Raw genomic sequence first — 27,352 nt, 5'->3', positions numbered from 1 at the left:
ATATATTTATTTGAGTGGTATTATGTTAAAATATTATTTCTCTAAAATTATTAATCATCAATATTAATTTATAAATGATTGATTCTAATATAAAATTAATTATCTATAATATGTATTCTAAAAAAAACATAAAAATTAAATAAAAATTCCACAATGTGTTAAAAGTTAGTAAAAGCAAAGTGATATTTACCTTAATAATTACAAGTTTAATGGTTTTATTTTAACATTATTATGATAATTTAGTAAATTAAAAGAATTTTATTTGACGTTTGTCTATGTGTACTCTATTTAAGTAAATTTTAGTTTTGATTTTGGTAAAATTCATTATTCTGTTAATTTTATTTTTATTGTTTTTTTCATTTTGAATGATATTTGAATGAAAAATATTTTTGTTGATTTATCATTTAAGAGAGTTGTATTATGTCGCAGATTGAAAAATGCCATATAAATAAGTGAATATATATGATTTATTGTCATGATGTATTTTTATGTATTGTGTTTTGATATATTTAGATTGATAAATACTTATAAAAATGATGTTATTCAAACGAATCTAAACATTATCTAATTCTTGTGATTATATTTTTCATTATTAGTCACCTACGTGCATCACACGTGTACATTCCTAGTAAAATAAAAAATTGGAGTGGCATATGTGGGGAGAAGGAGAGATACATGCATGTGTGACATGATTAAACTGTTTGATAGATATTATCTTGGATATGTTAGATGTCTTGAAACACGAGCAAAGCGCAGCAACTTGAATCACGAACAAAAAACAACAACATAAGAGCAAGTCGAGACAAGGAAGATCCTTTCTCTGCAAGACAAATTGTCCGTATAAAGTGCTATACGTTGCAGGCAATCGTCCCCAAGATACAACGACTTCGAGTCAGAACTTTGCAGCACACCAAAGTCTTGATAGCAGCGAACAAAATATATACAGAAGCTTTCAAACGTAGAACGAAAATTGTGCAGCAAGATGATATGATTATCAGCAGGAAATTGCAAGAAGAAATGCAGTGAATTTTTCAGCCACTTCGAAAATGGCTCATGGGAATCATTAATAAATGATCATCGGTTGTCTAGAAAAGACATGATTTTCTAGACGGATGCGAAGAAGAGCCACAACTCTAGACAAGGAACACATTGTTTGGTGCAAAAGTGACCAAGAACAGATGCCAAGATAACCAAGGGACGCGCATGTTTTCAGAAACATCGCATCGCGCGACAACACGCGCGGCCGTGCACAAGGTACTGTCTCAGCGCGCACAGTAGGACGCACGCCCTGTTCTGGCCTATGGCCGAGTTACAGCAACAGGCGCGCATCCACGCGGGATGTGGCGCACCCGCACTCGTACCTCTGTCCAAGTGCAATGCAGCTCCAGTGACTGAAAAATAAAAAAGATTAATTTGTCAAAGACAGCACCTAACCAGCCAGGCCGCTCATAGCGCGCGCGCGTTTCACCAAGACACAGACTAGTTGAAACGTTTCGCTCATTTATAAAAGTGCGGATTTTTTTTTTATAAAGCTCCCATTTAAATAATCGTAATTATCTTACCGTAAAAAAATAGTTCAGTTTAAGTTAACCAAACTCATCCAAAATCATACGTAAACATAAAAGAGCAAAAATCTTAAATTCATCAACGGATGAAAATATTCATCTCCTCTCAATCTCATAAATCGTAATGCGGAAAACATGTGGTCCTCGGGTCGTGTCACCCCACCAAGTCTGCCTACTCAAAGTTCAGTACCTCCAGTCTCCTCAGCATTTAGCTCACCTGCATCACACACGCCTAGTGAGTCTAAAGACTCAACACGCCTGTACCAGGAATAACAAGTACATATACAGACACATAACAGTGAAAAATATCATACTCAACATATCTTTCATGAACTTAAAAGCTTAATGCCAACATACCTTTCATGAACTTTAAAACATGAACATAAACGTGTCGTATAAAATCATGTCGTTTCGAATCATGTCATCTCATATCGTCATATACGTGTCAAAACAGCTCATCATGTCGAAGCATGTCATCTCATGTCATCATATACGTAAACGTCTCGTGTAAAATCATAGCGTATTAAAGCATGTCATCTCATGTCATCATAAACGTATACATTTTCTTTTTAATTGAATTCATTTCATTAGTTGTGACTTTCGTATCAGCTCTATCGATGGATCCATCTACATGTAACCGTGGGACCCGGCGGCGAGGGACATCAGCGACAGCATTACCCGTCCACTGAGCCCGGGCCTCAGCTCATCATATCTCATATCATCGTATACATATACATCGTCAGTCACAACCAAATCTCATCCTTCAAAATAGCATCATAATCATCACTTAATAAAAACATTTATATACGTAACTTTTCCTTTAAACCAAGCATGCAATTTATTTATCGTAATTCCATAAAATTCATGAACGTGATGCATAAACATTTAAAAACATGATAAAATGTGCTCAGGGCGCTGTATTGACCAAAATCTCACCACGTGTGCAAAATGACCATATTTCCCCTGAAAATCCAAAAATTGTCGTTTCACCTCTAGACGTAAAATTTCACGTTTGTGACCTTTTCTTAATTCCAATGACTCTAACGTGTCCCAAATAATTATTTAAGCCTACAAGAATTTTCCCATATTTTTTTTTGGCTTAAATCGATGACCTTTAAATTAATCCTTAATTATAACATAATAATGCGCTTTAATCCCGAATTAAATCAAACCTTAACATAAAATTCCCAAATTAAAAACTTAGACTTCTAATAATTATTTAAGCTTAAATATAATTTCTCATAATTTTATTAAGCTTAAAACTAGGCGTTTCAATTTATCCTTTAAATTACGTTTCGTGCGACGACTAAATCCCGTATAAATCCAAAACTCATTATTTTGATCCGAATCTTACCAAACTCCTAAAAATATCTCAAAACATATTTATAAACATTCCTAGACGTAAACTCGAGCTTATTTTACAACTTCACCAATTCGTTTTAAAACTTGGACCGGGGTCCCGGTTTTAATCCGAATCGACTCGAAACTTAACCGAATTTTTCCCAAATTTTTGTCATATCTTAAAAACATCTAAAAGGTCCTCAAAACATCAAAACCAGACCTTTAGACACTCGAATAATAGGCCAGCAAGCTGCTGGAATTTCCAGCATGTGCTAACCCGAAAGCCTTAGCCACCATCTTTACTTAATTCCACTCTCATGCTTAAACCGACTCGAACCGGACCCGAACCAGGCCCTAGACCCAACCCTTAGGCATAACTTAAGACCATGATATACCCCTTTCAAACTCAGAACTAATGCTTGAGCCCCAAAGCAAACAAGAGCCGTGACTAGCCTAACCCGTCTCCCATTGGTGCAGCTGGTTGCTTGCTGGTCCAGCCACCGTCCCTGGCCAACCCAGCCCTGAACCAACACCACCAGGCCCTCCCTAGGACCATAAAGAACGACCCAAGACACTACCCCATGCCCTGGCCCCGTCCAGCAGCCACCCCAAACCCCACAGCCGTGACTTGCTCTACTCGAACCCAAATTGCACAGCCGCAGCTTTCTTTGTTCAGCCTCTTGGCTGCCGCTCCAGGCCATGAACCACCATAAAGAGACTCGTCCTAGGACCCTTAGACACGCACCAGACCATAGCCCCAGGCCCTCAGCCGATCCATACACCAGACTGAGTCCCACAACCAACACAGCGCCTCAAACCTCAACTCTCGGCCTACAACCAGCTCTCAATGTCTCGACTCCAGCTTATAGCCATCTCGATCCTCAACATGCTCAGCACCTTAGGACCTTAATTCGACAGGCCCTTGCACCATAGTAACAAAAACGTGAGATGTATGCAACAAAATACGGTTTTCGTGCCAAACCAAGAGCATAAAAGCTTTATCGTGCCAATACCGAAAAATGCATAAACATAACACACATGACAACACATATATGACGTGAATGATGCAGAAATAATGATACAATGCGTGCCTTGATGCTTCCTACGCAAGAACGTCGAAGAAATGAGCAACGGGGAAACGCCGGAGAAATTTTCTTCTTTGCAAAAGTGATCACCGAAGCTTGTCTGAAGAAGGAGTTGAAAACCGAGAGAATGGAATGGAAAACAAGGAGAATTATGATGAATGAAGAGGCTGTCGGTTGGTGTGGTGGGGAATGATAGGTGTAGAGTTAATTAAGTTATATTTAATTAGTTTAACAATTGACTACCGAAGCATCTCCATGGTTGGCTGCTGTAAAATCGAGGAAGAAATGTCTGAATGAGGAGGTGGGTGTCGGCTGGTTCTATTATTGGTGTAGGGTAGCAAGTATAATATTTAATTAATTATTAATCAAATAGCTAATGGCCCTAAATGGTTTAATTAAAAGATTAAAAGAGTTTTAAGTCCAAAGAGCTTAAAAGTTGGCTCATTAAATCCAAAGACACTCTCGAAAAAATTTCATGTTGGAAAGATTTTGAAATTATTAACCGAACCCTCAAAAATTCCCCCGATTCGATAAAATTTATGTATCGTTAAAATTAAAATCATACGGATAAAAATATCCAATAAATTCTAATTCATGAAAAATATCTTTAAAACATCTTATATTAATTAATAAAAATTAATCGTGTAATAAAAATAATTTTCTTGAAAATTCTCCGACCTCCGCTTCTCGTTCGTGCGCGAAATGAAACTTAAAATCATAGTGCATGAACTTTTAACATTTCATGAATTAAATGCTATCATGCAATAATAATGCATAAAAATAATTAAACACAATTTAATAAAATAAAAATACATTTTAATGCTTTAAAACAATTTAATAAAATACCAAAAAAATTTAATAATTTGCATGTGTGGTTCACGTGGAATTTCCGATTTTCGGAAAGTTACATTAGTAGTGTCTTTCCCGTCTAAAAACTTCTAGTACCCCTTGTGGCCCTAACCATTGTCTCAACTTGGAGCTTATTAGGAAAACTTCATTTAGTTAATTTCTCAATGTGGGACAAATCACATTAAGACATCCCACTTCTCTTTACAACGGGAAATTTAGGCAATTAACACTCTGCAAAACCATATTTAAAAAACTAGCCCACACTTTTAAAATGACTATACTACCCTCATTTAAAAAATTAAAAAATCCTTATTTTTTTTCTTTTAACCCTAACGTTTTGTTTTTTGAAATCCCATTCCCTATCATCTTCTGCATTGGTTGCCATCAGACACGGGATTGGCTTGCAACAAGGAATTCCTCGACGATTCTGAGCAGAAGCTTCACTACCAATCTGAGTGGCACCGTTACAATCTTAAACAGAAGGTGAGCCGCCGTCGATTCCTTTTCATAATTTTATTGTATGCGTTTGATTTTTTTTCAAAGGACTTAGCTGTGTTGATTGTTGCAAGTCCAAAGGTATGAAATCGACGATTGAATCTGTATAATAATATGTGTTTTGAAGAGAAGGGATTGAGAGAGTCACTTTTGTAATTAATTTATTGTCCATGTGATTAATTGTTGAAAGAATGATATAACTTTTGCTTACTAGTTTTGAGGTATATCTGTGTGAGCCTCTTTAGCGTAGGATTTTAGCTTGCAATAATGTAATAACTTGTGTCATCTATTTTATGCATCTTTGACATGTCCTGGATTTTGTATGATTCAATCTTGTATTTTGTTATGAACCAAACGGGCATGCGTTGAAAAGAAATATCATTCACAGGTAAGTTATCATTCACCATTTCATGCTTGGATCATATTGTTTGTTAGTCTATATTTTCTATTTATTTTTGTACAAGAAACAAAATTCATTGACAAATTTAAAATATGTGAACGAATGATTAGGCGTAGTTCTGAGCTCTAACCTGTCTCACGGAAAGGGAAAATTAACACCCAATTGGATTCCTAATCTCCACATGAATAGAGATATATAAAGAAATCAAGTTCTTTGAACATCATTATGTACGAGGCTTAGATGTTGCTCCACAAGTTGCTGTACATCTATTTCATACTGTGTCATGACTTCAATTTTTCCTGGATTGGCCATACCATCCCTGTCATCACCGAATGTCCCAAATAATAAATGGTGCTTTGAAAAAATAGACATTTGCTTTTCTTCGCAAAGAATTTCTGATTAAGAATACACTCGAGAATCTTTTGTGGCTGTACGAGATGTTCATCCTCTGATTGACTGTAGATAAGGATAGCATCGAAGAATATGATAACAAAATGGTGCAAATAAGAGCTAAAAGCCCGATTCATAGCAGATTGGAATGTAGAGGGTGCATTTGATAAACCGAATGGCACAACAGTGAATTCATAATGATCCCCATGAGTCCGAAAAACTGTCTTGTGAATGTCCTTGGAATCCATCCGGATTTGGTGATACCCAGACCGCAAGTCCAGCTTAGAAAAATTTTCCATTGAATCAATCAATGGTCTAAAATTGATACCCATCCCGCAAGTTCAAGTAAACGATTTATTATTAATAAACTATTTGTGTTTGATGTTAATTTATTTCTTTTTAGTAAATCATTTATAAAATTGTTTTTGCATGAGTTCAATTCTTAGTTTTGAATATTCTCTTTGATATAAGTATTTTATGAGTGATGTTAAACTAACAATATCATTCCTTCTTCTCCTTAGGTGACTGACCGTTCTTCTCTTAGCTCAATTGAAATTTTCCATCAATCAATGGTCTAATTCACTAATCAAGGACCATTTAAACAACCATACATTTAGCATTTGTAATTAAAATGGCAGAAGAAGAAGTTTGGGTAAGTTTATCGTTTTATATGATTTTTATTGAGTTTTTACTTTTAGTTATATTTGTGGAATTGAGTTTTTGCCTAAACTTTCTTACATATCTGTAACTGATAAATGAATAAAGTATTTGTGTTTTTGTTGAGAAATTGTGTTCAACATTGTATTTGTTGTTTATGTTTGAAAAATATTTATATTTTTTATATCATTTATGTTTTTTCGAGTGTAGGTAAAATTGAAACCTCAGTTATTGAGAAAGAATCACTTTGAATGCAAGTTAAGTTTAAACTCTCATTTCAAAAGTGTATCAGAGACTATCAAGGAATGCCTCAATGATGCAGAGATGCAGAATATGATTGATGGAACTCAATTTGGTAATTTAATTAAGTATGTAGGAGATTACAATTTATCTAGTCAGATTATATGGTTCTTGATGGCTAGACAGTCATGTAAGACTACTAGTGATGAGTTGTGGATGATTGTGAATCAAAGACCGTTGAGATTTTCGAAAATGGAGTATGCACTTATAACTGGGCTTGATTGTTCAGAAGATTTTCCTGAAGTTGGAGAGACGATGCAATTTCGGGATAGACATTTTTGTGGAAATGAAAATGTATATATTGAGGAGGTGGCGACAAAGCTAATGGAAATGAGAAAAACACCTGAACGCACTATAAATTTGGAAAAATTGAAGTTAGCATGTTTGTACTTTGGTGCTGCTGTTCTGTGGCCAGTTCGACAAAAGACGGTTCCTCAAGTTGACAACATGCTTTTAAGTTTAGTGGAGGATTTGGATTTGTTTAACAAATATCCTTGGGGTACGATAGCTTATAACGAAGTTCTTAAAAGTATAAAGCGAGATTTAACTTCAATCAAATTGAAGAAAAAGAAGAAGAACGAAAAGATTGTCGAATATGGAGCGTTTACTTTGAACGGATTTGTTCATCCATTGCAAGTAAGATATTTATTTGTTTTGTATTTATTTAGTTAATTTATTTAATATTAAGTTGGCTATAATTTTTTTAATGCAGATTCTTGCATATGAATGTATTCCTGGCATTGCAAAGAAGTTTGCTAAGCGAAGAGATAGATATAACATGATACTTCCGCGTATGTGTGGATGGATTTCAAATGATTGGCATGTGAAATCATCTCCAAAGTACAATGAAGTTGTTCAAGCATCACATGAGTGTTTAAATAGGGTGAGTATTTTGCCAATAATTTATTTATTATTTCAAAGATATTTAATTGTAATTGAGTGTTGGAATTTTATAATTTGAAATATACAGATGGTTATTGGCGTGTTGACACCTACAGAGTTGGAACTACATGCCTCATACATCGCAAATGGTCACTTTTCTAATTCAGATCCTAATTTATCGCATGTTCTGCCATTGTTGTCGGAGAGACAAAATGTATACTGCTATGCAGATAGCAGTCCCGAAAACGTTGATCAACCCTTAGAAGAGCAAAAATCTTTTGAAGATATGCAAAGCGAGAGAGTAGATGCACATGACAAACAATCACCTCCACTTCGTCAAGAAGAAGATCGACCACACACCTCCACACATATTGATCCGACTGCTTTTGTTGGAGAGGTTCCCAGTGTTCCAAATTATTTTGTCCAACTTCGAGATTATATAGATGAGAAGTTTACAAAATTGCAAGCATACGTGGATGAAAGATTTACTAAGATTGAGGAGAAGCTTGAAGAGGTATCTGTCCAGGTAAAAAAACAGGAAAAAAATCCAGCAGAGACATCACGTCAACCAACTAGTACACTTCCGGAAGCAAAGAGACAAAAGATGTTTGATATCAAATGTGTTAATGAAGAAGTCTTGCCATCAGAAGGTAAGTCACATGCTTTAGTGGATAAGTCATGTCACCTGATTAAATATTTTAAGATCTATATATTTTTACATACAGGTTCTACATCTCCTCAAAATGGACACTCCATGATCCAACCAAGCAAACATATATTGCACACTCCCCAACGATTCGTAGTTGATGAAGGAGCTTCCAATGCCCAGCCAGTTGGAGATGCAAACAATAATGATGATAAGAAAACTTACAATAACATGTTATTAACCTACGTCAGGGTTAAGAGGCAAATCAAGAAGTCATCGTACTTATCGTCGCCCTTCATGGAATTGTCAGAGACGCCCCCTGTATTAGTTATCCATCAACTTGGATCATGTAATGGCACATTTCAACCACTTCAAATAGCAAAGTCACCGAAGCTAACTAAAGCTTTGAAGGAGCAAATTAAAACAATGAAAGACACTCGTCAATGCCTAATGGCCGCCTACGATAAGAAATGGTTTAATGATTTGCTCTTGCCTAGGTCATGGCTTGGATCTTCTGTGAGTATATATGATTTCATCTATTTAATTAATATATATGTTCTTCATGTGTTTTGTGCTAATCATTAATCTTTTTCTTATTTATAGCACATTAACGAATGCATGAATGGGTTTTTGGTTCTTCAAAAAAGGTATCCTCATTTAGTGGCACAAGACATTGCTATAATGGGTGGTTATTTTAGTGGACTTTTGGGTGTTGTCCATTCCAAAGCTGAAAAGGGTATGTCTCATTGTCATTGGGATGATTTGATTCAAATGGCTGAAGGATCAAGTAGAAAATGGAAATCATTGCCATGGAAAGAAACATCATTTATCCTTGTGCCTTACCATGTCCCCAACCATTGGGTTGCTGTAAAAATCGATATAAAGGCCACATCTATCATAATTTATGATTGTGGAATCTGTTTAACTAAAGAGATTAACATGGAGTCGTATGTTCGTCCGCTACAAGTTCTAATACCTCGATTATTGAATACTGTGGGTGTAGTAACAACCGATACATGGAAGATTACACGACCGTCGTCATTCCCTCAGAATATTGCTGGGTTTGTTTTACCAAATTCAATTTTATTTTATTTTACATTTATTCCATGATTAATTTTAATATATTAATTTTGCAGAGGTGATTGTGGTGCATGGGTGATCAAGACCATCGAGGTGGAATTAGCTCGTCTCAATCCCTATGAAATAAATGACAAGATAGTCGACTCATGTAGACCCTATTTAACAGCATGTACTTGGAATAAAGATTGGATTTTGTAGCGATACCATGGTGGTTGTTGAGATGCTTTATAGTTTTTTTGATCATGTACCACTGCAAACAAAAACTGATGATTTGTAGTGTTTCTACTAGATATTATGCAATTGTGTGTTTTTTTTTCTGGATTCCATAGTTTAGTTTTTTTTTTTAAAATTTTTATAACAAAGTGATATGGTAAAAACAAAGTGAGAAAATTCGTGTTTTATATCCATTATTTACTATATTATGGCGTGTTTTCATGTATAAGAAATTACGAAATTAAACATAGTGTGAAATAAGGCAAAAATGACTTAAGGGGACCGAATGGCGACTGAGAGCGACCGATGGCGACTGAGTGATATGGTAAAAACAAAGTGAGAAAATTCGTGTTTTATATCCTATTTACTATATTATGGTGTGTTTTCATGTATAAGAAATTACGAAATTAAACAGTGTGATAAGGCAAAAATGACTTAGGGCGACCGAATGGCGACTGGGAGCGACCGAATGGCGACCGAGTGATATGGTAAAAACAAAGTGAGAAAATTCGTGTTTTATATCCATTATTTACTATATTATGGTGTGTTTTCATGTATAAGAAATTACGAAATTAAACATAGTGTGAAATAAGGCAAAAATGACTGAGGGCGACCGAATGGCGACTGAGAGCGACCGATGGCGACTGAGTGATATGGTAAAAACAAAGTGAGAAAATTCGTGTTTTATATCCTATTTACTATATTATGGTGTGTTTTCATGTATAAGAAATTATGAAATTAAACAGTGTGATAAGGCAAAAATGACTTAGGGCGACCGAATGGCGACTGGGAGCGACCGAATGGCGACCGAGTGATATGGTAAAAACAAAGTGAGAAAATTCGTGTTTTATATCCATTATTTACTATATTATGGTGTGTTTTCATGTATAAGAAATTACGAAATTAAACATAGTGTGAAATAAGGCAAAAATGACTGAGGGCGACCGAATGGCGACTGAGAGCGACCGATGGCGACTGAGTGATATGGTAAAAACAAAGTGAGAAAATTCGTGTTTTATATCCTATTTACTATATTATGGTGTGTTTTCATGTATAAGAAATTATGAAATTAAACAGTGTGATAAGGCAAAAATGACTTAGGGCGACCGAATGGCGACTGGGAGCGACCGAATGGCGACCGAGTGATATGGTAAAAACAAAGTGAGAAAATTCGTGTTTTATATCCATTATTTACTATATTATGGTGTGTTTTCATGTATAAGAAATTATGAAATTAAACATAGTGTGAAATAAGGCAAAAATGACTGAGGGCGACCGAATGGCGACTGAGTGATATGGTAAAAACAAAGTGAGAAAATTCGTGTTTTATATCCTATTTACTATATTATGGTGTGTTTTCATGTATAAGAAATTATGAAATTAAACAGTGTGATAAGGCAAAAATGACTAAGGGCGACCGAATGGCGACTGGGAGCGACCGAATGGCGACTGAGTGATATGGTAAAAATAAAGTGAGTCGTGTTTTATATTCTATTTACTATATTATGGTGTGTTTTCATGTATAAGAAATTATGAAATTAAACAGTGTGATAAGGCAAAAATGACTAAGGGCGACTGGGAGCGACCGAATGGCGACTGAGTGATATAGTAAAAAATAGTGACCAAGTTCATGTTTTATATAGACCACGAACGTGAAGTTGCTCAAATCATTTTCTATTATAAGAATCATATATCACTCAGTCGCTCTCAGTCGCTCTCAGAATTATTTTACGCCACTTTTATTTTTTATACTCACACGATTATAATATACTATAATATAGTAAATAGTCTACAAAACATTAATTTGATAACCTTTTACACATTGAATAGTACAAAATATCTTTGATTCATTCATACTAAATCGTTAATGTTCAATTACATTTAAAAAAAACATACAAACTTGCACTTCCAAAAAACTATATTTTATAGAACTTCAAGTGGTTCTATTAGGATCACTCATATATCATTCAGTCGCTCTCAGTCGCTATTTGTATTCTGACATTATTTTTATATTTTACATTATAACTCCGTTATACTATATACTAAAATAGAGTAAATAGACCACAAACATGAAGTTGCTCCTATTTTGTATTATAAGAATCATATATCACTCAGTCGCTCTCAGTCGCTCTCAGTCGCTTTTTGAATTATTTTACGCCACTTTTATATTTTATACTCACACAATTATAATATACTATAATACAGTAAATAGTCCACAAAACATTAATTTGATCACCTTGTATACAGTGATTAGTACAAAATATCTTCGATTCATCCATACTAAATCATTAATGTTCAATTACATTTAAAAAAAACATACAACCATCCACTTTCAAAAAACAATATTTTCTAATACATCAAGTAGTTTTACGAGTACATTTCGTCTTATAATGTCCAACATCATTGCATAAGCTGCATTTCTTTTTTCGTTGTCGTCCAAACTCTCCAATAGATGGTCTTCTTCGTTTATTTGGTCGCCCCCGTTTTGGCTTGAAGTTAGGAGGTAGCATTTCCAAATTAGAAATATAATCGGGAATCTTCCAATCTCTTGAATGAGGCACGGGGTAAATGGTACCCGAGTAGGCTTGACGCCACATATGCACAAGGTAATAAGGTGAACACAACTCATAGATACCCAAATTTGCTAGATTACAAGCTGCTAATGCGTGTTTACATGGAATTTTATCACATTGAAACACACAACAACTGCAGGAGTAGGTGGAGAAATCAACTATTTCATCTGTATCATCACCTACTACATGATATTCAGAATAATTCAACTGAGTTACCTTTAGACACTGTGATTGAGTAAACCTAGTTCGCAAAATCAACTCTATAGATGGAGTCAACTTCGTTCTGCATGAAGCTAACTCTGCTGCAGTGCGGTGTTTGTTGAACCAAACTGAAACCATATTTTGAATTGCATTCAACAGTGCTATGATTGGTAACTCTCTTTCCTCAGACAATCTAGAATTTATCGACTCAGCCCCATTAGTTGTCATAATATCATATCGGTTACCTCGGCAGAAAGCTCTAGACCATTTATTTGGTGAACTGCTTTTCTCAAGATATGTAGCCACACTTGGGTATTGATTTTTCAACTTCTCATACAACATGTTAAAGTCGGATATTTTGCAAGCATATGCAGTTTGCATGAACAACTCAACCCCACCACCCTTTTTACCACAATGGGTACCGATATTTTGCGAAAGGTGCCATGTGCAATGTAGATGATGTGAGTGCTTGTAAACAACGGCCACTGAGCTGATAATGGCAGCATGTCTGTCAGAGATAATTACCAAATCAGGATCATCTGGAATCAGTTCATGCAATTTCTGCAAAAACCAAGTCCATGACATTTCATTCTCTGAGTCAACAACAGCCCATGCAATGGGGTATTGGTGTAAATCTCCATCTTGGGCTGTTGCAAGAAGCAAAACACCTCTATATTTTCCCTTCAAAAAAGTCCCATCAATTGCTATAACTTTTCGCATCCTACGAAACCCAGATATGCATACCCCATAAGCTAGGAACATGTATTTAAATCTTCCACTAGAGTCACTCTCCAAATGAGTTATAGTATCTTTGTTCACTTGCTTAACAACAAATAAATAAGCTGGCAAAGTTCTGTAACTCTCTTCTGGATCTCCCCTCAAATGATTAAGAGCAAGTTGCTTGCCCTTCCAAGCTTTGTAGTAGCTAACACCAAGCCCTTTATTTTGCATCATCGTCATTATTGTTTTCGGCGCGGGGGTAATTTGTTGCCCTCTAAAATTTTCTAGCAATACATCTGCAACTACAATTGAACTTGCTTGTCGGTGCCTTCGTCTTCTGTCAGAAAGGTCACATGTGTGTATGTTACAATAAATTCGAATTTCAAACTGAGTTGAATTAGCCCTTCGTGTTGCTCGCACTCTCCAACTGCATTTCTCTGTAATGCATCCCACCACATAAAGTGTCTTTGTCGACCTTTCAACATTCATTTCAAATGAAGCATTCAAAGAAATGATAGTCAATTCTTTCTTAAGTTCATTTTTACTGTTGAACTTTTGACCAACTGATAAATTCGATCCATCGGTAAAAGAAAATGCACCATCACCATCGTTAATCGCCAACAAATTTTGTGTATTCGCTTCCACTAAATCAGAATGATAGAAATCAACATGTGGACTTTGTGTTCTTGGTAGATCGAAGACATCAATTTGGTTCAAGTTTTTATTGGCATTATCTTCTTCAACGACGACTTCTTTTGTTGCTGCAGTCAATTCAAAACCATCTTGGATAAAAGTACAACCAAAATATTCATCATGAAGACCCTGATCAAAAGCATCCATATCCAAATCAATTTCCTTTCTTCCACATTCTACATTTACATCAAAATCACATTTCCTTTTTCTATCTTCTACATTAATATTATAATTCACAGCACTACCCTCCGCATCTCCAAAATGCACATCACTGTCATTAACTTTTTCTCTATCAACTCCAATATCACAAATCTCAATTACTTCCACATGCAAAACAGGTCTAGTACGCGAATTACCAAATGATAGATATGTTCCCAAGGATCGTGAATTTCGTATATAGATTGGGCATGGTTTGCAAGAATCTACTTCTGGTAAATAACTCAATGTCAATTCAACATCTGATTTAGCCAGACCAAGTGTCTCATATATTTCATTCATGACACATTCTATGGTCAAATTACTACCATCAATGGAAATAGCTGTCCATTCTTTAGATTCGGATAACCATGTATAAGTTCCTTGTTCATCGTTCTTCCACTCTCCATTAGAATTAATCAAAATCTGGATGATCGTCATTCCTATGCAAAATAAGCAATAAAGATGTCATGAAAATTAAATGATTTAACATATAATCGGATGGCATAACATATCAAAGTGGGCGACTGAAAAAAGAATTGAGCGACTGAAAACAGAATTGAGCGACTGAACCCATAATGTTTGGGCGACCGAACAATTAAGAATGAAATATATGAAAAATTATATTTACAATATATACATTGTAAATATAATTATATATACATTGTAATAAAAACCAGTAAATTGATAAAAAAAAATTTGAGATAGCATTAGAAACTTACACCTGATTTATAAACTTTGATAATGCTGAGAGAGATTGAAACTTTTTTTAGGAATACAAATGACTACAATATCCTCTTGTTTAATGTAGAGGAAGAAAAAAATTGAAGAGAAGACCAATGAGTGAATGATAAAGAAAAGAAATCGTTGTGAGAAAGATGAGAAATGGAGAGAACAAGAAGAAGAACCGATCCTTTCTCCCTGTTTTTTACGTTTTTTAAAGTACGCTTTTTTCCCTGTTTTTTACGTTTTTTTTAAATTAATTAATTAATTTTTTAAGTGAGTGCTATTTATCAAATTTTGAGTTGTAAAAGGCTAATTTTTAAATTTAAAATTTATTTAAGGTTAGTTTTCAAAGTGGCCCCTTTACAACTCCTCACTCTTCCTCTTCTTTTCTCTTCATTTATCCAACATAAACTAAGTGGGAGTGTGATATGCCAGAATTTCACGACTCTTGACATCGCTTTTTTTGTTTGTTTGGTTTGCCTCATCTCACGCATTAGTTGGTCACATGCGTTGTTGAGCAGTCGTCGTTACATGTGGTGAATGCAAAAAATACAAATTGTAGACGACGATGAACCCCCATGACTTGGTTGGCTTATGTTTTACAACTTCACGAAAATTATGATAATATATAAAATTTCCATGGTATTGAGATATTTCTTACATTTGCGGAAACGAGAAAAATGCATGGATGAATCACTTCAATGTAGCGTTACATGCCCGAAAAGAAAATGCTCATTGTGGTAAAGATGGTAATGTAAGAGGAATCATTACTGAAAGGGACTCGGCAGCTCAGTGAATGATTAACAGTAGAAGATCAAAGGCAGAAATTTAGAGACTGAATAATTCCTCTAGCTAGTATCTCGTGTGTAAATTATTAAAAGATTTTGTTCGCTATTAGCCTTTGAAACTATGCCATAAACGTTGCTGTGATAAAAGTAATGAATTGATTTTCGCATAATGAGCCATGAAAAAGGCAAGAGCTGATTCAGTAACGGAAAACAGGTTGAAAATTAATCCATAACCAGAGACCCCCTGCTCATCTTTCAGCTTTCATGTTATAGGCAAAGCTTAATGAAAATAAGCTTACTTTACAGCGTTCCAGCTTCTCCCTAAAGATCTAAAGCCTTTTATAAGAGAGAAAACTTATACTAGCTCTTGCCGGGTTAGATACCACAAATCCCACAAATTAAAACTACAGTTATTAAACATCAGTAGAAAATCAGTATTGTTAATAGGACTGGTGAGGCCAAATGAAAAACTCCGGTTGGGACGGCATCAGAGTAACCATGGATGAGACTGTGCTAGATGAGTCGGTCCCAACTGAATTGCTTGTTTGGAGGTGTTGAAAGAAGCGGTGGTGATAGAAGGGTACTGAAGTGTCGAATGGGATGCCACAAGGGATGCTGGAAACAGTTGGGGTTGAACCAAAACTGATGCTGCTGCCGTCGTTGCTGCATGATGGAGTTTGAAGGATGTTGCTTATAGGTTGTGTTACTTCGGATTCAAGAGAGAGTTTCAGCCTTTTTGCAGCTCCTCCAATGGGGAGAGAGCTCTTGGAGATGGCCTCCACATCGTATCGGTTCATCTCAAAATTAGTCACTGCATTTACTCCTCTGAACTTTATTGCAGCTATGTCATATGCCTCAGCTGCTTCCTCCTCAGTTGCTGCCATCATGATAACGAAAATTAGTAAATTATAAATATTTGGAGCACAATTCCAATCTTCTCTGCAATGTAGTAGAGAATGATGCATGAAATGTAGGTTGAATCTAATATTCATAATGGTTCAAGAATGCTCCTATTCTTTAATTCATATTGAAGCAAATATATGTGGTTTTTTCATGGACTCGATCAAAAGTGATCATTTGATTAGGAAGTACAGATAAAAATTTTAATGTCTATGCATACCGAATGTACCGAGGTATAGATCTTTATTCCCTGCAACTCGACCAATCCTTGCTTGCCATCGGCCTTGTTGATGATGCCTACACAAATTCAACACACTGTAATGATGAAGACGACTAAAAGAGAACAGGATTAACACAGGCCTATACTGTACAATAAGACATCAAACCTTGTAACACCCCTATAGATGGATGCTCCTCTCGAGAACCCGCTGCTTTTCCTGGCGACATTCAATAAGTTTTTCATGAGAAATTTTGACATATCTGATTTAACTTTCATCATTGATCAAAAAATTCAAGAACATTTATAAGAATATGCAAACCTTCGAAGCGAGGCAACGAATTCTTGTTTCGTCTCGTTCTTCATATCCTCTATTTCTTTACTATAATCGGAGATCTAAAATGCGGATATTTCCATTACATTTAGTTTATGACTCAAGTCCAAATGACTAATCATTAAAGTTAGAAGAGTACGTAAAGTTACAGGGAAGTTTGTAGTAGCAGTAGAACCCCAATATTTCAAAGCTGCCAAATCATACGCCCGTGCCGCTTTCTCTTCTTTGTCATAACCACCTGCATTCCCAGAGAGTCCATCGTAAATAATGGTGACACGTACAATTATATTGCATAACATATATAGAGCATAAAAAGCTTGCAAACAAGGTATCTTACCCAAGTAAACTGCAGAATATAGTCCAGGATATAGCAGCGTCCAGTTTAAAATTCGATCCCCGTCCATACAAAGAGTAAAGCTCGTTAAAACATCGCTCATGTAATTGCTTAAATTAACCAAAAATCACACTTCCTACGGTAAATCATACGCAAACTACATTGCCATGTAAAATGAATCTGCACATGCTGAACTTCCGGCTCACACGTAAGTCCAAGCTAATGTATTAAACAAAATGTCAATGGAGAAGTATTTGTTTAGGCCATATAAACCCTACTTTTCCATATCAATAATAAACCAAACACTAATATCTAACAAACATAGCCAAAAGTATTCGTAAGACGAGGTTGTCATATTCGAGGTCAGTTCATTTATATTTTCGTATTGGGGATGGAAACTTTGGTCAAAAGCATCAAGGGTCTTTGACAGAAGACAGAAAAAAGAAAAGGTGGGAAAGTAATCTAAAATTATTCAGAATTTCATTCATTTTTGTTCAGAAAAATAAGTCTAGCTGTGATGTAGAGTATAACAGTGTGGGCACCAAAAGAAAGGTGTGGGGACCACGAAACTGTTCCGTCTCGACTCAATTTCTTGGTGCTATTTTTCCAGGAACTTGGATTTCAAAGATAAATTATTAGTTTTAATACTGGCCTTTTTCATTCAAATAGTTTGACTAGACTAGATCTATCAAGACCACGTTCCAAAATTTGGGAGCTAATTTGAGTTAATTCTTGATTCTATATATATATATAAACACACACACACACACACACGCACGTGTTAACTCATGGACAAATTGAATCTCCACCTATAAACCTAAGGATGAAACAGAATAACCAGAATGTAGAATATATTTGTAAAAAGGACAGCCCAGAACATGAATAAAAATGAGGGCACATCTGATCAAATCAGTGAAAGATTGAAGTACACTTTGTGCATGCATATTCCAGTCAATAAATCATCGCATAAAAAGTTTGATCGAAAGAACAAATTTTGCGGCGGGCACCCTAATTTTCTCCTCACTATTTCATTTGACACCCAAATTATTTTGTAGAATATATATATACCTTGACGCCCTTTTCTTGCTTGGCCTTCCCTTCTACAGCTGTTATCCCATAGATGCGCTTCATATCTTCCCGTCCATCTATGTCTGCAAGAACCACCACCATCAAATTAAATTAATTAACTTTTTCTGTTCAGAAAATGAAAAAAGAAGGGTTCTTAACATTAATATCAAGAAATGAAAAACAAATTAATTAAATCAGTACCTGGTAACGCCTCTGTAGATCGAAGTTCTTTGACCAAAAGTATCAGAAATTTTCTTGGAATTATCAGAGTCAACAGAAACAATGGTTTTGCAACTATTATTCTCGGTGCCCAAAGCATTCTTACTAGTAACTCCAAAAGATAAAGCATTAGTTGTAGCAGTAAAAGGGAACTGAGAGTAGGCCGCTATTTCGTTTCCCGATTCGGCCGAAGATTGGATTTGCCCTCCGAACGACGTGTCATCCCCTTCGGAGCCCGAGTTTGCGGAAAATGCCTGAAACCCAGTGATGTTATTGAGTTCTTGCTGCTCTCCATGGCTGAAAAAGTAGACTGCGTCGGGTGCGCCGTGTCCAGTGTTGTGGCTGTGGTCGTATAAGTGAGTCAAACTTGAATCTTGCGTTTCCGTTGAGTCGCCGCCGAAGAAATCTTCCAGCTTCGGCGGTGATTGCACTTGCGATGAATCCATGTAGCTTACAAGTTGATGATTTTCAACTTCAGGTGGGAAGGGAGGACGAAAACAGAAGAAAAAAACGGAAAAATTAGAGTGATATGAGCTGCGAAGATCAACTCAAAAAAATAAAAACAATTTGCAATAAATATGGAGTCTAAAAATGACATATAACCGAACGAAAGCTCAAGATCGTAAAAAGAGTGACGATTGGAATGGGAAAAAAATGAACGGAAAATGAGATACACGGGTGCATTTTTGTTGTCCTTTCTGCTTTATTCAAACTTGGTCTGCTCAGCAAACAAACCGAAGCACGGAGGGTATATGCAAAATTTCCATAATTTACTCAAACATACGTACATGCACATTAATGCATGTATATAATATAAAATAACATATGATGTTCATTTACCATTGGCATAGAAATTATCAAAAAAGGAGTAGAAACGGTGAGAGTCTGCAGACTGCGAAGAAGGGTTGAGCATTTGACCCACTGAAGATTGCAGAGAGAACGACAGCCAATTGTTTTCTGGTGCCATTTTCTTGCTTCTACCAAAACCACCTTCAAATTTCTTAACTTCGCCTCAAAAATTGCAATCCGACTTGGGAACAGCACAAATTACTCCCAAAGGACTGCATAAAGCATAAGTACAAACAAAGTTAAAAATAAAGAAACAGTAATAATTTTGTGTACACACCCTTGTATATGTATATATCATATATATAAAGTAAAGTTTAAGAGGAAGTGACCGTGAAAGGAGACATGGTTAATTATCATACATCGCTAATCAAGGATCAACAATCTGCCATAAAGAATGGAACTTTGAAGCCTTCATGAACATCTGAGAAAATGGACACCGTTTTACACTCTTTTAAGTAAAATAAACAAGAAGCATTCGTATTTAAACTGAAAGAGAAGGGGTATAGATTAGATTCACTCAGCAAATTAAACTCTTAAGCAAAAAATAAAGAGATTAAATTGAAGGGATCTAAACCAAGCACATGCAAAAGTTAAAAGGTGCTAGAAATTACTCAAGATACAGCTAGCTAGCTAGTATCCCAGCAGGAGGCATACGCGAGTGAGAAAATGGTTTCCCGTGGCTTCACCCCCACTCATCACCAAGGGACATATACAGACGATGTGTGTGCGCGTAGTAACGAGACAAACGCGAGCCGATCGAGCAGTAAAAGTAAACGAGTGAAGATAGACAGAGGGGACAGGTGGAGGAATATAATGGGGGAGAAGAGGCGGTACGATCTGCCATTTTCGGCGCAAAACCAGAGGGAGAATTCATATTTTATTATATATATATAACTTATTTTTTACTAGTCTCTGTATTTATATTATAATTATGTGGAGGAGTGATTTTGGAGGTGTTTGTCTACTTAGCAAAGGTAGCGAAAGATCCGGGCGACTGCTCGTTTTCTTGGAGCATGATTTGAAATTTGAGTGAGTCTCATGTGAGACCGTCTCACGGGTCATAATCCGTGAGACGGGTCAACCCTACCCATATTCACAATAAAAAGTAATACTCTTAGCATAAAAAGTAATACTTTTTCATGGGTGACCCAAATAAGAGATCCGTCTCACAAATACGACCCGTGAGACCGTCTCACACAAGTTTTTGCCTTGAAATTTTGTTTGCTAATGTGTTTGTGGTGTTTAATTGTTTTTGCCAACTTGGCTGGGGAGGCTTTTGGACTTCGAAATTAATATATATTGTATTGGATTTTTTAAAAATATATATATTGAAATAAGGCTCGTTTCTAATTTCAAAAAAAAAAATTATTTTAAACAGACTGAAACTGTGAGTTGGAGTCGAAGATAAATTGTAATTCCTGTGTTAGTACGTATAATTTGATTGATTTGGAATTACTAATGACATTGTCGTGTCGCTCGTATCCATTTATATTGTATATATTGGTGAATGATATAAAAGAATGAGTCTCATTCACATTGCATATGATTCTACCACAAAATAAGAATAATAGAAATGAAAATCTCAAACCTCAAACGTAAAAGTATTACTATCAAAAAAAATTTCAAGTAATTTTTAAATATAAAATATTAAGTTTTAAATTTTGAGAATAATAATAATAATATAATGATATAACACATGTTATATACATTAAACGAAATTAGTTTAATGATTAGTCATTTTTTGTTAAAGTAGTGTGAAATGTAATAATAATAATAATAATAAAAAAAAAGATACACATAAGAAAAAAAAGTAAAGGAGTATCTCACCCGGTGTAAAATGCAATAAAAAGCATAAAATTTGAAATTTTCCCGAATGGTGATGATCTTATTAAATAATATCACGATTCTTTTCTTTTTTTAGAAAAAGAAAAAAATGGATTTGACGTGTCGTGAATAATAACGTCTATAAGCTGGATTTAATTCAATAATTTGTGTGATGTGAAACATGGGGGTGACTCCTATGACTTCGCCATAAAGCTTGGTACCGAATAATATATAATCTGAATTAATAATGATAATGTAAAACTGTATGTTGCATACTTGCATGCGTCCAAAAGTTGCAGTCTATATATTTTTCACCCCTAGTTATAAGAATTAATTAAACACATCAAAACACGATGGTTAATTAATGTAACAAATTAAATTTATGAAAAACTTTTATTTTAGTATAATTTAATATGAAGATAATTGCGAGCGACACACGTACTAAAAAATTCAAGATTTGGATTTGGATGCATGCGTAAACATTGTTGATTTATTATCATCATTTATTTTTTATATCTATAAACAGAAATTTAAATATATATATATATATATATATAATATATATTATATTATTAGATACTTTTATATAGAAAGATAATAATAATAATAATAATAATAATAATATATAAGGCTTCCAATATAATATTTCCAACCCAAAAAAAGGCTCATATTTTTTTTTTGTTATATGAATGAAATCTTAAAAGAGTTGAGTGAAAATTAGAGAGAGATGTAATTTTGATATCAATCAATCAATCAGATGTAACTCAAATTCCTTTTTTAAATGATTATCGTACGTTATACTTCACATGCATGCCACGATTCATATTTGGTCAATATTATCAACTATAATCATCCTTCTTATCCCATTATTTTATGTTTTGACCTTTGACTGGGATTTCACGTGCGTGGCATCTTTTGACTCGATAATTACGCACGTGCGCTTTCTGTCTCAATCTGAGCATAATAATATTCTTTATGCTAGCTAGCTAGGATTCTCTTATGAATAAAATAAAATGAAAAACCCACCCAAAAATTCTGTCTCTTCTATATCATCAGGCATGCCTGCCTGATGATATGATTGCTTAATAATTCCTCTAACAGTTTAAACAGAAACAGGCTCGAGATTCCGTCCGTGATCTGGCCTACTTTGAAATTTAGGAACGTAAAAATGTAACAACAAATCAACATCATCTGAATTGTACAAGTATTTATAACTTCTTAAAAGAATATATCGAACAACAATCGAACTCGCAAAAGGAAAGATCCAAGTGTACGTTTCAAAGATCTTTTATGTATGTGTACTACCTCTCATGAGAGGGAATCTTCTATTTGGATGCATACAAGCTAAAATAGAATGCTTCTGCTTCTTCGGTGGTTTCGTTCCAAAAATAAATGATCGTAAAGGGATTCGTGACCTGCTCATGGCCTGCTTCAGTTGCTGTTGATCACTGCAGATCCCAAACTCTTCATTCAACTTTCTTAGCCATTTTTCAATATCAAGTTGCAGCGTGCTAACATGATCAAGACCAGCTTGTACTTCATCCCTAACCTTATTATTCTCTTGTTTCATGTTCAAGATTTCTCCTTGGAATTTTGCAGCTTGATGGCTGCTAAACCTGATTTCTTCTCCTTCAACACCTTCTTTCAGAGCTTTCGTAATCTCCTCTTGAATACTGCATAATGATGCAAATCTTCGTTTCTGTTCATCTTTTAAAGACGCGCTTTGTTCCAACCAAACAGTTAGCTCGGTTTGAATTTCCCTTAGGTGCTTGTAGATTGGCCGGACTTCTGATTTTTGCTCCGTTGTAACACTTCCCACTTGCATTTTCTTCTCTTGAAGTTTCAGTATTTCATCCTGCAGATCTTGAACTTCAGTTTTGAATTTCTGAATCTGATGAAAAGCAGTGCTGAATCTTAACCAGAAATCCAAATTCTCGTCCAGTATTGCATCGATGTCCGTACGAAGCTTTTCTTCAACTGCTGATATGGGTGAAGTTCTATCGATAAAAACTAATTTGATGTCGCTTTCCTTGTTTATTAACGGACTTTCTTCAAGGTCATCACCTCCAGCCTCAGGTTTAACGCCACGTTCGTCTGGAACAGAATCTACCTTGATGTCCTTGTTTTCTGGAAGAAGGTTTAGTTTTTGGCGTAGACGCTGAATTTCTTCGTCTCTTTTTGCTATAGCATCCTTCAGCTCTCTCATTTTCACTATGATATCAAATTGGCTATCCCTCTCTTGCTTCTCCATGTCACCGAGCTTCTTCTTGACATCCTTATAATTTCTCAAAATCGTGGTATACTCTTTCAGCAGAATTTTCTCTCTATCCTCCATACCTGTCAAGAGCATCTGCTGCCAGTTTAGCTCTTCGTCTTTCTCCGTATTTTCTTTTGCTTGAGCATTTATAAGATCATCTGAATGATCCACCGGGATTTGTTTCTTCTGTTTCTGATCCAAGAATGTGACGGTTTTTTTGGTTGAACATTTACCTGAGGACTTTGTGCCTTCAACCGTCGTATCTATTTCTTTCACGTCCACCGAGTCTCCTGTTTTCGAATTACTCGAGAATTTTTCACCGCCACCTGGAGTACTTGGCAAAGCTGGCTCATCTTGAACTGAACTTGTCTCCTCTTGCTCTTCGTCTGGCTTGATACTACTTAATTTCTCAGACAGGTTATCAAGACTATTACGGGCTTCGGCGAAATTTGTTTGTAGATTTCTGTTTTGGTTTTCCAAATTCTTGTTCAGATCCTGAACCTTCCGCAACTTTTCCTCCATTTCTTTCCACCTGGTGGTCAAAATGTGCGTGCTATTAATCAGGGTCACCTTCTCATCTTCCAATCTCTGAATCTGTGAATGGAGATCGTCCGCTTCTGTTCTTAAGGTGCTGATAAGGACCGTTTGAGATGACACCACAGTTTCCAGGCTGATCACCTTGTTCACAAGTTTGTCGACCTTCTCTGCCATTTCTGTCACCGTAAGAGATTCCAATTCTTCTTGAACTTTTACAAATGATGCCTCGACAATACCCTCCATCTCTTGAATCACTTCAACCACATCTATAGTCGAGCTTTGTGATTCATCCTCAAAGTTTGATATTTTATCATTGTCGTTCATCTTTTCCTCATTAGTTCCGTCATTCAGAAACTCTTTCTTAAGGGACTCGAGTCTCTCGTGAGCAGCTTCGATCTTTAGCGACTCTTCTCTCGCCTCAATGGCAGACCTTTCTTGTTTATCCTGCAACTGAATCAATGTTTCTTGACACGATTTAAGGGCTGCCTCAGCCATCAACGTCCTAGCTTCATCATCCTCAATAACCGTATCCACATTAAATTCATCCTGCAACCTGCAAATGTTTTGTTGCATTTCCATTATCTGCTTTTCAGTCCCCCAATACTTCGAAAGCCCACTTTCGTATGAACTCCTAGCAAACTCTTTAACAGTTTGTAATGCTAGAATATCTTTCTGAAGCTTATCAATCTCTTCAACAGCTTCTTCCTTAGTTAAACCAGATTTTTGAACAACTTTATTAGTTTTTGATAATTTCTTGGCTTTCAATTGCTTTGAAGCTGTGGTTATCAGGCCTTTTAGATCTTTAATGGGCGCCTTTGGAGCGTTTGGAGCATTTCCTATATCTGGTATTTGGGAATTCTTGGTCATTTTTGCCAAGACTGATTCATCGTCTTCGTCCATTGCAAACTGAACCTGTTCTGGGAAAACAGTGGCAATTGTATGGTTGGCATTTTGAAGTTCTTTGGATAAGAGGTCGTAACGATCAGCCAATGCTCGGAAAGCCTTGTAAGCTTCTTCTACGGATGTTATAAGCTCTGGCCTCCTCTTGTAGTACATCTCAGCTCTCTTGGCAAAGGAATCTCCATCTTCTTCTATGAGCTTTAGCATATTATGCACCTTTTCTTCCATATCTACAATGTGATAGAACATTTGAAAGCATGCAAAAAATATCTAAAGCATGTAACTGAGGCGGAACCAGCAGAAACCACAACCTCGAATGAAAGAAGTCAAAATTTTGTACATTTTACCGCTTCCTTGAGAAAAATTTGTGAAGCTTGCATTTGAATAATCAATTTAGAAATACTATTTTGATAGAAGACTAGTCTGGAAGGGGGGATAGATTTCTCAGAATTCATGATCATAGCTTGAAAATGGAGGATTTCAAAAGCATCGCAAAATCCTTCAAGAAAATCATAATCTAAGTCGAGAGGGGAAAGAAGATGTCCTATAAATTCAAGAAATGAGACGCATCCGATCAAGACGATTCAATCGCACATTTTCTATGATCATATTATTGATACATAATCATATCACATTAAAATTGATAATAGAAACGAGAAGAGAATAATACGTCACGATGGATCAAATTTCATGCTTAAATTTTTTTTTTTTTTTAGAAAATATAATCTTAATGGCTAGATCATAAAAGAAAAAGCAAACATCGTGGATGGATAATGAGGGAAGAGAATTTTACCCTGAAGGCTTTGATCCAGCCATTTCGATTGCTTGGTCCGAATGTGACTAGCCCACCACCATGAATACGCGTTGTTCGCGGCTCTCTGCAACATCTTTCGATATTCTGATCCTTAATTATTCCTTGTAAATCTTAAATTATCATCTTTCGCTCCTTCACACGAGGGAAGAGGAGGAGTGTTTGAGGAAAGCGGAGAAATTAAATTAAAGAACAAAATCCCAGATATTTTGGGACAAGAATGATGACAATAGATCATGGAAATGTCATGGGATGCATGACTGGTGGAGAGATGGTTTCGCTGCATTAGCACTGATCGGCAGTCACAGCATGAACGTGGCGTCCACTGCCCTTGAACAGCTTGGCTGGCATTCTGAGCTACAAAGGAAAACTGTCACCTTTTTATCCTTCCTTCCACACCAAATTTTTATGATTAATTATGTTCTATCCGGTTTGGTTTTTAAATTAATATTTTCCCAAGAAAGAACAATCCTATATGAACTTTACATGACAAAGTGATCATATAATTTTGTATTTATAGAACAATAATAAACACAAGACCTAAATCAAGCTGTAATTTTAATCAATCCGACCCGGACTCATTTTTAGCATTTTTCTGTCAGATCCTACCCATTAGTAAATCAAACTTTTTAAAAAATGTAGCCTCGTTGTGTTGATTGGGCTTGAAATCTTGCTCGTCTGGTCCATACCCATAATCAATAGTAAGAATTGTACGGGGTTCAATATCTTTTACATCATATCGAGAACATATGAGATGGTTTGAAGCTCACACACCATTGGCAGTCAAATGCTTGTTTGATCAACTGTGGCCGTCTACTACACTGTATTACATGATCAGAAATGTGAAAGAAAACCTGCTTTCGGTGATTAAAATGTTTTTACAGCAATAAAAAAAAAAACTCATATGTACCTTTATAATGTTGGGGTGGCTTCATTTCTCAGCAGCAGGAGGCTTCCCAAATGAAAGTCTTCGGCTTTATTCCAATACGAGGTAAACTTATTATCACGGTCCACTCGGAATGGCCAATAGTCGATTTGTAATGTTGAAAGTGGCAACAAACTTTAAACCACAATGTGAAATCACAAATTTCGATCCATCTCTGCGAGTGATATCAGTTTCTTCTGTATCAGATGGCCGAATGTGACTTGTACTTGAATTTTCTTTGTCGAGATTGGGTATCGTGGAAGCAAGATGAGATGCCATATTCATAAAATGCACAATTTTCTATATCCATAAATAAATAAAACTTTTGATACAGTAGTTTATTCTTAATGTGTGAATGAATAAATAAAACTCAATTCT

At 35.6% G+C, this 27,352-nt stretch overlaps 3 protein-coding genes and 1 long non-coding RNA gene across 6 annotated transcripts; 1 reads left to right on the top strand and 3 right to left on the bottom strand.

Annotated features, from left to right (window-relative positions):
* Positions 1-1,586: 1,586 nt before the first annotated feature.
* Positions 1,587-4,258, bottom strand: LOC140821924 (uncharacterized). Its single transcript, XR_012115862.1, has 2 exons — positions 3,998-4,258; positions 1,587-1,782 (listed from the first exon to the last, which is right to left on the bottom strand). It is a non-coding gene; the product is annotated as an uncharacterized lncRNA (long non-coding RNA).
* A 960-nt stretch (positions 4,259-5,218) lies between these two features.
* LOC140822242 (uncharacterized) lies at positions 5,219-9,987 on the top strand. Of its 2 annotated transcripts, XM_073182982.1 has the most exons (9): positions 5,219-5,323; positions 6,647-6,777; positions 6,993-7,718; positions 7,795-7,965; positions 8,053-8,113; positions 8,195-8,614; positions 8,690-9,126; positions 9,214-9,671; positions 9,747-9,987. In XM_073182982.1, the coding sequence occupies exons 2-9, from the start codon at positions 6,757-6,759 to the stop codon at positions 9,886-9,888; spliced, it is 2,436 nt and encodes an 811-aa protein (XP_073039083.1). In that variant the 5' UTR covers positions 5,219-5,323; positions 6,647-6,756; the 3' UTR covers positions 9,889-9,987. The 2 variants fall into 2 exon arrangements, with proteins under 2 accessions (XP_073039083.1, XP_073039082.1); XM_073182981.1 differs by having other exon boundaries at positions 8,053-8,614.
* Positions 9,988-15,982: 5,995 nt separating this feature from the next.
* LOC140822259 (AP2-like ethylene-responsive transcription factor AIL7) lies at positions 15,983-20,466 on the bottom strand. Of its 2 annotated transcripts, none has more exons than XM_073183005.1 (11): positions 20,332-20,466; positions 20,080-20,141; positions 19,712-19,932; positions 18,854-19,343; positions 18,653-18,735; positions 17,588-17,596; positions 17,400-17,488; positions 17,239-17,312; positions 17,086-17,136; positions 16,920-16,996; positions 15,983-16,676 (listed from the first exon to the last, which is right to left on the bottom strand). In XM_073183005.1, exons 3-11 carry the CDS (start codon positions 19,836-19,838, stop codon positions 16,240-16,242), a joined length of 1,437 nt encoding a protein of 478 aa, XP_073039106.1. In that variant the 5' UTR covers positions 19,839-19,932; positions 20,080-20,141; positions 20,332-20,466; the 3' UTR covers positions 15,983-16,239. The 2 variants fall into 2 exon arrangements, with proteins under 2 accessions (XP_073039106.1, XP_073039107.1); XM_073183006.1 differs by having other exon boundaries at positions 16,929-16,996.
* A 2,271-nt stretch (positions 20,467-22,737) lies between these two features.
* On the bottom strand, positions 22,738-26,434 carry LOC140822200 (kinase-interacting protein 1-like). The gene is made up of 2 exons (XM_073182937.1): positions 26,032-26,434; positions 22,738-25,468 (listed from the first exon to the last, which is right to left on the bottom strand). The coding sequence occupies exons 1-2, from the start codon at positions 26,123-26,125 to the stop codon at positions 22,833-22,835; spliced, it is 2,730 nt and encodes a 909-aa protein (XP_073039038.1). The 5' UTR covers positions 26,126-26,434; the 3' UTR covers positions 22,738-22,832.
* Positions 26,435-27,352: the final 918 nt, after the last annotated feature.

The sequence above is a fragment of the Primulina eburnea genome, unplaced genomic scaffold, assembly GCF_022965805.1.
Source record: "Primulina eburnea isolate SZY01 unplaced genomic scaffold, ASM2296580v1 ctg739_ERROPOS11973397, whole genome shotgun sequence".
Taxonomy (NCBI): Eukaryota; Viridiplantae; Streptophyta; class Magnoliopsida; order Lamiales; family Gesneriaceae; genus Primulina; species Primulina eburnea.
The sequence above is the reverse complement of the archived record's forward strand: the minus strand, read 5'-3'. Positions and strand labels throughout refer to the sequence as shown.